This window comes from Salvia miltiorrhiza, chromosome 1, assembly GCF_028751815.1.
Source record: "Salvia miltiorrhiza cultivar Shanhuang (shh) chromosome 1, IMPLAD_Smil_shh, whole genome shotgun sequence".
NCBI classification, from domain to species: domain Eukaryota; kingdom Viridiplantae; phylum Streptophyta; class Magnoliopsida; order Lamiales; family Lamiaceae; genus Salvia; species Salvia miltiorrhiza.
In genome coordinates this window covers 33,432,211-33,442,249 of record NC_080387.1, presented here as the reverse complement: position 1 = coordinate 33,442,249, position 10,039 = coordinate 33,432,211, and the positions used below count along the sequence as shown (strand labels likewise).

Below are 10,039 nucleotides of genomic sequence, written 5' to 3'. Positions count from 1 at the left end.
GCTTAAAATATATAATTAGGAAAAAGTTATACTAAAAATGTTATCTTTCGTGAGAAATGAGAATGATTGAATAAGCCAGCATATAGTGTTGAATAAGCTGCTTGTAATGACTGCATAACGAAATTCAATTAACTAGATACAATTTTCGCTCCCTCCAGGATTCGAACTCAGGTAAAAATGTTATGCAGTCATTACAAGCAGCTTATTCAACACTATATACTAACTTATTCAATTATTCTCATTTCTCACGAAATATAGCATTCTTAGTATAACTTATAAAAGGATTTCGAAAGTTTGGGTGTATTCAATCCAGACTTTTAAAAGTCTTTTAAAATTCAGAGGTATTCAATCCAGATTTTTTAAAGTCTTTTAAAATCCAGAGGTATTCAAACCAAACTTTTTAAAGTCTTTTAAAATCAGGTAACAATCCATGAATTCTGATGGATTTGTCATAAAAAATACAAAGGACGAAATCCGAGCTTCAGACTTGAGATTTCGATGGATTCCTCTAAACTCCACGCGACTTCACGCTGAGTCTATGAATTTTGAAAGTTCTTTAAAATCCATAGACTTTTTAAAGTCCTTTAAAATCCTACAGAATCTCAATCCAATACACCTCCGTTACGGTGTGTTAAACCTGGATTCCTCTAAATTCTTGAAAAGATGGAAAGAGATAAGAGAAATCTTTTGCCACTTTTTTTTTCTCTCTCTCTCTCGTTCAGTGTGTTAAACCTCGCTTCTAAATTCAGCAGTCAGTTTCTATTTTTTTTATTTTTTTTTCAACTCAGCATGATGCAATGATTAAAAGATCTCAAATTAATTTTTTTGTATGACAAAAAGTTATCATTGTTACCATCCTAATAGAGAGAAGAGAGTGTGTGGGAGAGATAATGTTTAAATGATGAGTAAGAATAGTGAGCTAGATGGAGAAAATAGTGGCAGTGAAAAAATTTAGTATATTATTTTTTTTAATAGTGAAATTTTTATTATTAAAATTTTATTTTCATATTACTCATCTGTCTCATTGATAATGACTCATTTTTCTTTTTAATCTGTCCCATTGATATTGGCCTATTTCATAAAAGGAAATCACATTCTCTCACAAAAAGTTGTGGACTCCACCATTTTATATCATTGTTATCCTTAAATTACCCTTCTTCTTAATAATCGTATCCAAAAGTAATAGTAAGTCATTATCAAATGAGACGGAGAGAATGCTAGAATACATATATAGTCCTAGTTATTATTCCATTGTTTTTTTATGTTTCGTTTTCCATTACAAAATAAACTCAATTTATCTTCGCGAAGTGACATTTTGTTTTTATAAGAGATATAGTATATGTATATATAATTTTTTTTTGAAGGAAGATATAGTGCTATATTTTTTTATTCAAACAAAACACACTAATTTAGTCTTTATTTTCCCTATCCTCCTTCTCTGTTCTTTCTCTGCGACAACAATATACTCGAAAACTAATTTAAGAAAAAATAAAAAATCAATTTGAGAATAATTTCTGTGGAAATGTCCGCCTCCGGCAACAAACCATCAGCCCCACCCGCACCCGACCCGGACGAGCCCCGGGTCGCCTACCCGTATCGGCCGTCCCCGCCCGATGCTCCGATCGCCTACACCCACACCCACACCCACACCCACAGCGGCTCCTTCGGGTCGGGTTCGCCTCCTCAAGGCTACGGGTATTACCAGTCTCCGCCGACGAACGCGTACAGCTCGTTCCCCCCGGGCACCCACCCGGATGTGATCCGGAGCTTCCAGATGGTGGATAGGAACCAAAACGGTTACATTGAGGAGAAGGAGCTCCAAGAAGCGCTCGCTTGGAATTACCAGAGATTCAGCCCTAGCACTCTGCGTTTGCTTATTTTTCTCTTCAGGAATCCCCGAGAATCTTCTTCTATAATCGGTTGGTCCTTTCTCTTTAATTTTGGAAGCCATGCCCGATAATTTCAGTTTCTGTTTCATTCCTTTTTTAGAATTTTGTTTAGTATTAGCTGTTTCCGGAAAGCAAAAGTTTGCTCACTTGATGTTAATTTGCGATGACGAATCGAGCATGTGAAGGGCAGTGTAATTTGGTTAGTTGTGTAAATTGTCTGAGTTAGGGTTCTTGTGTGAAAATTGGGGGCGAGATTCGATTGCATTTTCATTGCAATCTGAGTTAGGGTCATTTTAATTATATTTTGTGTATTTGATATTTTGATTCAGTGAAACGATTTTTTCATCATCTATTGGTTCTTGGTAAAATTTGCAGGACCGAAAGAGTTTGCAGATATTTGGAGTTGCCTTGGCCAATGGCGGGTGAGTAGAAAATAGAAATATAGTAATTGATAGATATATACTGGAATCAGACTTTGTATGATATAGTTTCAGTACGGTATGCTTGAGACAGGTTCTCGTTTAACTAACATGTATTCATGGTAGTGATTGTCTTAACCAAGTAAAGCAACGCATGAGAAATTCTATTACTTATTGTATGCTTGTAATTTAGTAACCTTGAAATTCCTAATATGACTATGATCTCTTATCTTATGTGCAGAAGAAAATCTGTTAGTCTAATAGTCTGTTGTGATGATTCTAGTTCACTTGTTTCCATATCTGTACTTGAACTTTTATTCGTTTTGGGGGATTGAATGTGTCGTACGGACTAAATATGCTTTTGTGGTGTCTATTTGGATGATTTTTGTGTCTGTTATAGGATTTGATCTTTGTTCTTTCAATGAAGAAACACGTGCCCTATTGAACACATGCCTAGTTCTAGGATCAGATGATGCATATGTTTGATATAAATTTGGGAAAAGTTGTGGGTGTAATTAGAAAATGGATTTGTTCCATTGCTTATTAGATTAATATCTCCGGAATTATGGTTCAATTTGGTTTTGTCTAATTGTCTCTAGCTTAGAAGGTTCTCTTAAATGTGTTAAGGAATCAGAAACTTTTTACTTCCGAGTGTAATAGTTGGCTCAATAAAATCTTCAATATGTACATGCGTTCTCAAGCAAATTGATAATTTGATATATTACAAGTTTGCACATGATTTCTTCCTTCATTAAGGTATCCTCTGTAGACCTCGTTGTTAAGTCAAGGAGACAATGCTTTTTGATGAATTATTTAGTAGAAAGCAACCAGGGAAAATAGATGAGACTAATAATCAAATATAATCTCTCTCCACACCTGAGCTTAACCTTATCTGCAGATGTCTAACTGTTAATTTAATTACTATGGGACTTTTTTTTTTCTTCTTCTTTTTCGGGAATCCCCCAGGGGTGGGTGGAGGAGTAGGATGTTTGATTGAATTGTTAACTTTTCTCCACTATTTTAGGCAATTTTTGAAAGATTTGATCGAGATAGGAGTGGGAAAATCGATGCTATGGAATTGAGGGATGCCCTATATAGTCTTGGATATGCAGTACCACCTTCTGTTCTGCAAGTCTTGATTTCCAGATACGATGATGGCAGCAGGCGCCCGGTAGAGCTAAGTTTCGACAGCTTTATTGAGTAAGCTTATGAACATAAGAAACTATTGCTTTTATTCCTATTATTGCATCTGTATCTTAAGTGGTTTCTCTTTTTCTCTTTTTGGTTCAGAGGTGGGATGATTGTAAAGGTGAGCAACAGTTTCAGTGAATCTTCTAACCTTTCACATATTCATTGTGATTTTGTCTTCAATTTTGAACACTAGATGCTATTATTCTATATTGTATTTGAATCCATTTTCAGGGTTTGACAGAGAAATTCAAGGAGAAAGACACGCGTTACACGGGATCAGCGACGCTAACTTACGAGACGTTCATGTCCATGATCCTCCCTTTCCTCGTTGCAGATTAGTATTCTCGATCATGTAGTTCTCTTCCATTATTCTTGATTTGGTTTCGGCATAGGTTTTCTGCTAGAGCTTTGTACATGTATAAAAAAGAGCAAAGCTTTTTTGTTGTCTCTACACTTCTTCCATCGTTTATTTTTCTTTGATAATTGTGTTTGGTACATAATTGTGTTTGCTTGCATATGGAATGGTTCAAATGAGTGCAGATATGTCTCCTATAAAATAGGAATTATTTTCAGTTCTTAGATTGTGAAAATCTATGGTACATTCATTTATCTATTTGATGAATAAATTCATGATTCAGGGTTCGACTTGGAGATGTGGCAAAATTTACTTTTTGAATTTATAATTTTTTAGAGCAAATTCATAATATTTCATAACAAACTCATAATGTGTCAGTGGAACCTTGACTCATTTGAACTATTCTCTGCTTGCATATTATCTTCACATTTTTTTTAGATGGCAACTAATTGAAATATGAATTTTTAATATTGTATTTTTATTATATATTACTCCTTCTGTCTTCATTACAAATGTCTCATTATTTTTTGACACGGAGATTAAGAAATGTGTAATTAGTAGATCAAGTGAATTGGTGAAAATTGTTTAAATATTAGATATAGAGAGAGAATATGTTACTAAAAAAGGAATGTGACATTTGTAATATGATATCTCATTATGAAAAGTGAGACAATGTGAAGAGACGGAGGGAGTAGTATTTTATATTTTATTATCATCAATAAATGTCATGTATATTAAATATTAGTCACTTTTGGACAACGTCATGTATAAGATACTGATTGATGGTTTATTTATAAGTAGGGTGTTTATTCTTAAAAAAATGTATTTGTCTTCGTTGTTTACTTGATGGTTTAAGTCAAAAATAAAAAATAAAAAAAAATTGGCAACTTAAGCTGATGGTTGATAATGATATAACTTCAAGAAATATGCATTAAAACCAATGCTAGTCATCCACAGCAGATCTCTCATTATTAGCCCACATTTAGTTGGGTATTTTTAGTGTGGGTTTTAGTGGTTGGAAATAGATTCAATTAATTGAATTCATTATTTGTTGTTTTGTTTGAGTAATGAGTTAACCATCTTACTTATGACTAACTCAATCATCCAATTTGTTACCCTTCAAAATAGAGGGGAAACAAAAGAAATGGAATTCCAAACTAAGAGCATCCACAACAGATCTCTCAAAATTTTACTCCTAAAAATACTCCTAAAGTCTTCTTTAAATTATTTTTAACCCCTATTTTACAATTGCGCAAAACAGCTCTCTTATTTTTCATTATCTATTTTATAAATTTAGGATTAGATTTAAGGGGGTGTAAATTTAGGATTAAATTTGAGGGAGTGTAAATTTTTTTTGTGAGCCCAACTTAATATAGGTGATCTGTTGGATGATCATTTTATCTCACTTTTTATTATTTTAGCTCAAATTTAAAGTTAGGATTAGTTTTGAGGGATCTGCTGTGGATGCTTTAATAATTTATTTTCATTGTTTAACCAAACAGTCAATAAAAATAATGGTTCGAAAACACATGTCGAAGGTGGGTGAAAAGAAGAAGTGGAGGAATTTCATAGCACAGCTGGAATCAAAGTAGGTTTTCCACGGAGAAGATGGGGCCAATGAGGCGTGTGAGTACGGAATTCAGGCGAGACAAGGCCAAGAGCAATACGCTGAGGAGGGCAGGGACATCTGGAATTTTGGCAAAAAAACTTAGATTATCAACCGATCTTAATGATGCAGTTATGGAGGAGCAATTTAGGTCACAAAACCAACCAAACGGCGAGCTGGGAGAGGTCAGAGCTGTTTAATCATGAATTTCCTATCTTACAATATTAGAGGCTTGGGGAGCTCTGCGAAGAAACGAGATGTCCGGCATGTTATTGGACAGCAGCGAGTCGACCTATGCTTTATCCAGGAAACAAAAATGGAATCCATGGAGGGAGAAATGTGCAATGGCTGGTGGGGCAGGAACAATTACGGTTTGGCAAGAAGGGATGCGGAAGGCAGGTCTGGGGGAATTTTATGTGCATGGAACAAGGACCATTTTACAGCAACGAGTTCGTGGGATATGCAGGGAGCGGTGATCATCAATGGGGTCGGAAAAGCAGGTAACTTAAGCTACTGCCTTATTAATGTGTATGCGTCTAATGTTGCTCGTGAAAAGGCTGAATCGTGGGATAAGCTTCAGATCTTAGCTGAGCAAAACAGAGATAGGTGTTTATGTATTATGGGAGACTTTAATGCAATCAGGGAGCGAGGCGAAAGGGTTGGAAAGAGCGAAAACTTTGATACTGCAGATATGAGGAGGTTTGACGCCTTCATTAGAGATAGCGAGCTGACAGAAGTTAGAACACAGGGGAGGAAGTTCACATGGTATCAAGCGAACGGCAGATGCAAGAGCAAATTGGATAGATTTTTGGTGAATAATTGTTGGCTTGATTCTTGGCCGTCAACTGTTGAGAGGTGTTTACAGAGATCCGTGTCGGACCACTGCCCGATTTTACTATCTACGAAGATAGTGGATTGGGGGCCAAAGCCGTTCCGGTTCATAAATGCATGGACTACACACCCGGAGTTCAATCAACTGATTCAAAAGGTGTGAGAAGAAACAAGGGTAAAGGGGTGGGGTTTCTTTGTTTTCAAGGAAAAGCTGAAGGCGTTGAAGGTGGCTCTGAAAGAGTGGAACAAGTCAACTTTTGGGCTCATCGATAATGAGATCAAGAGGGGCAAGGAGGAATTACAACAATGGGATGCGATTGATGATGTTTTCGGCCTTGAGCAGGAGGTTATTAAGAGGAACGAGGTGAGAGCCAAGATCATTCTTCATACAAGGAACAAAAATTGGCTTCTTGGGCAGAAAGCTAAGAGCCGATGGTTGAATGAAGGATATATCAATTCTCACTTTTTTCACAAGGTGATTGCTGGGCAGATGAGGAAAAATAAGATTGCCGGTATGTGGTTTGAAGAACAGTGGATTGACGAACCAGGTGCTCTTAATGCCAAGGTATCGGAGTTCTTTGGGAACTTCTTCCGAAGAAAAGATAGAATCCTACCGATTATTCCTCCTGATTTCGCGGCTCGAAGACTCTCTACTGAAGACAAGCTTTGGCTTGTTAGACCGTTCACAGAAGATGAATTAAAAGATGCAGTGTAGAGCTGCGAAGCAAACAAAAGCCCGGGGCCGGACGACTTCAACTACAAATTCTGGAAATCGGCTTGGGAGACCATAAAAAAAGATTTCCTCCTCCTTATGAAGGAATTTCACAAGAATGGTAAGATACCTAGAGGAGGTAACTCTTCGTAAATTGTTCTTATCCCAAAAAAGAAGGAATGTGGTTCCATTGAGGACTTTCGGCCAATCTCCTTAACTGGGAGTATCTATAAAGTCATCGCAAAGGTTCTTGCGGGCAGAATCAGAATGGTCATGAGCTCCATCATTTCAGAAAATCAAAGTGCATTCATAAGTGGCAGATATATTCTTGATGGAGTGATTGTTTTGAATGAAGTTATCAATGAAGCAAGAAAATGCGGCAAAGGGAGAACGCTCTTCAAGATAGACTTCGCTAAGGCCTACGATTCGGTTGAATGGGACTTTCTCGATGCCATGCTTGAGAGATTGAACTTTGATTCAATTTGGAGGAAGTGGATAAAGGGTTGCTTATCTTCAGCATCAGCGAACGTCTTGATAAACGGCTCATCGTCGGGGGAATTCTACTTGGAAAGGGGCCTCCGACAGGGAGACCCCCTGTCTCATTTCCTCTTCCTCATCGATCGTGCGGTGACTATGGACTTGGTTCAGCCGGCTGAGGTTGGTAGAGACAAGGTGAAGCTCTCTCACTTGCAATATGCTGATGACACGATTTTCATCATGGAGAATAGTGAGAGGGATGCCGAGGCGGTAAAATATATCTTGAAAATCTTTGAACTCCTTTCTGGTCTGAAAGTGAACTTTGGAAAAAGTTGTTTGGTGGGAATTGGCGTGGATGATGCAATTACCGAAAGAATGACGTCAAAGCTCCAGTGTAACGTCGATAAAACGTCGTTTAAATTCTTGGGGGTCAAGGTTGGAGGTAAGAGCAAAAGCATTGTTGATTGGAATTTTTTTGGTGGAAAAAGTGAGGAAGAGAATTGAAAGGTGGAAGAATTCAAAGTTCTCCCTGGCCGACAGAATCACACTGGTGAAAGCGGTACTGCAAGCGATCCCCATCTATCAGCTCTTCTTCTCGTTTATTCCAAAAGCTACTATGAGATCTTTGAACTCCATTTTTTGTAAATTTTTGTGGGGTGGGAATGAGATCAATATGAGCATTCCATGGGTTAAGTGGAGTGATCTTTGTCTTAGTCAAAAGGAGTGGGGGCTGGGTTTTCGAAATCTTGAGTAGGTTAATTTAACACTTATGTTGAAATGGATTTGGAGGTATTGGGAAGGGATTGGGCTTCTGTGGACTAGGGTGGTGAACTCTATATATGGCGAATTAGAGTGGGAGGAGGGAGGCTTGAGTCTTAGGGGGAATAGAGGGCTGAAAAATGGTTGGTGGTCCAAAATCGTTGTCGTGGCTGGGAGGGGAGTTGAGAGTTGGTTTACGGAGAACATCAAACGGAGATTGGGAGACGGACGAGGCACTAAGTTCTGGGAGCATACATGGGTGGGCGTGGATCCTCTTAATATCTCATTTCCTAGGCTTTATCGGCTTTGTGAAAATAGGAAAGTTAGTGTCCGTGAGTCGGGAATGTGGGTTGAGGGGGTGTGGGTCTGGGATTTTAAGTGGCGGAGAGAGCTCCGGGATTGTGAGAGGGAGGCGGTGAATTTACTAATGGATGCTATTTCTTCTTTTGCTCCAACTGCAGGCACGGAAGATGGCTGGACTTGGAGAGCGGCCCCGGACGGAAGGTATTCCACTAAATCAGCCTATGACACGATTAAATCAAAGAGGAGTGTGAACCAAAGCCAAAGCTCAGAGGTGAAATCTATGGCGTCGGTGTGGAAGACGGTTGCACCGCAAAAAGCACTTGTCACAGCTTGGAGACTGTTGCAAAACCGCCTTCCAACGACCGACAACTTAAGGAAGAGGAATATTATGTTGGGAGACGAGGACCAAGAATGCCCATGTTGTCATGCTCACGGTGATAATCTGAATCACCTGTTTACTTCATGTTCTAAAGCACAGAGTTGTGGGACGAGATACAGAAATGGACAGGGATTAGCTCGGCACGGCCCCCATCGGCCGCTATGCACTGGGCAGTGTTTAGCGAGTGCGGCAAAGAGAAGAAAGTCAGGAATTTGCTCAAGACAATCTGGGTGGGATGCATTTGGCTTATGTGGAGAAAGCGGAACGAGAAGATTTTCGAAGGAAAAGATTGGGAGGTAAAAACCTTGGTTATGGAGATTAAGATTCGTTCTTGGTGTTGGAGTAAAATTTTTGGCATCCTAGATTTCGAGATGGATTTATCCATGTGGTGTTCAGACGATCTTATCTCGCGAGTTTTGTAAGACTTGTTTTGGTACCTCTGGTACCTTGGTTCTATTGAAATTTTGCTTGACCAAAAAACAAATAAAAAAATATTATTGTTACCATCCAACTCCTTTATTTGATTTCATTCTCTTTCCATTCTTCTACTTGAATCAAACGAGCACTTAAATACTAAAAATTTAATGAAATATCTCTTAACTTGTTTAGAAATTAGGACTCGTGCTATTAAGTGGAAAAAGGGAATAAATACATGTTATATTTATAATATTTTAAATTCAGATTACAAAGTCACTATAAGATCAAAGTTCAAATTACAATTCAATAATATCTCTAAATATTATGTCATTCGTTTTGATTCAAGAAACCACATTTTCTTATTTGGACGTCTCATTTCAATAGTCCACTTCTTAAAATGAAAAATCAATATATATCAAACATTCTATATAACTCATTTATTTAGATCCTTTTTTTTTCACTTAAAAAAAATATCTTCATTTTTCTCTTAAGAATATCTTTATTTCTTTCTATTACAAAAAATTACTTTATCTCTGATGTTCTATTATAAACAATTCATTCATTAATTTTTGTGCCCAAATCCTATGGCCTATTAATTGCGATAAAGAGAGTATGAAACTGCATCAAATCACATCATAAATGTTCACACATGGTTCTTTGATGTAACAGAAAAACCAATTTGCATACATAATTGTCTTTAT

At 37.5% G+C, this 10,039-nt stretch overlaps 2 protein-coding genes across 3 annotated transcripts; both read left to right on the top strand.

The window, feature by feature from the left end:
• Positions 1-1,397: 1,397 nt before the first annotated feature.
• On the top strand, positions 1,398-4,071 carry LOC131021260 (probable calcium-binding protein CML48). 2 transcript variants are annotated; one of them, XM_057950374.1, is made up of 5 exons: positions 1,398-1,919; positions 2,265-2,311; positions 3,333-3,508; positions 3,599-3,617; positions 3,731-4,071. In XM_057950374.1, the coding sequence occupies exons 1-5, from the start codon at positions 1,523-1,525 to the stop codon at positions 3,836-3,838; spliced, it is 747 nt and encodes a 248-aa protein (XP_057806357.1). In that variant the 5' UTR covers positions 1,398-1,522; the 3' UTR covers positions 3,839-4,071. The 2 variants fall into 2 exon arrangements, with proteins under 2 accessions (XP_057806357.1, XP_057806366.1); XM_057950383.1 differs by lacking the exon at positions 3,599-3,617 and having other exon boundaries at positions 1,401-1,919.
• Positions 4,072-5,462: 1,391 nt separating this feature from the next.
• LOC131006698 (uncharacterized) lies at positions 5,463-7,006 on the top strand. Its single transcript, XM_057933854.1, has 3 exons — positions 5,463-5,611; positions 5,689-6,448; positions 6,497-7,006. The coding sequence occupies exons 1-3, from the start codon at positions 5,463-5,465 to the stop codon at positions 7,004-7,006; spliced, it is 1,419 nt and encodes a 472-aa protein (XP_057789837.1).
• Positions 7,007-10,039: the final 3,033 nt, after the last annotated feature.

Bases quoted from the DNA above. Each gene is read 5' to 3' on its own strand.
- LOC131021260 (XM_057950374.1), top strand. From the start codon at position 1,523: ATGTCCGCCTCCGGCAACAAACCATCAGCCCCACCCGCACCCGACCCG. The intron at 1,920-2,264 runs GTTGGTCCTTTC...TAAAATTTGCAG, and splicing joins AGAATCTTCTTCTATAATCG to GACCGAAAGAGTTTGCAGAT. The intron at 2,312-3,332 runs GTGAGTAGAAAA...CCACTATTTTAG, and splicing joins GTTGCCTTGGCCAATGGCGG to GCAATTTTTGAAAGATTTGA.
- LOC131006698 (XM_057933854.1), top strand. From the start codon at position 5,463: ATGGGGCCAATGAGGCGTGTGAGTACGGAATTCAGGCGAGACAAGGCC. The intron at 5,612-5,688 runs GTCACAAAACCA...TTACAATATTAG, and splicing joins GTTATGGAGGAGCAATTTAG to AGGCTTGGGGAGCTCTGCGA. The intron at 6,449-6,496 runs GTGTGAGAAGAA...TTTGTTTTCAAG, and splicing joins TCAATCAACTGATTCAAAAG to GAAAAGCTGAAGGCGTTGAA.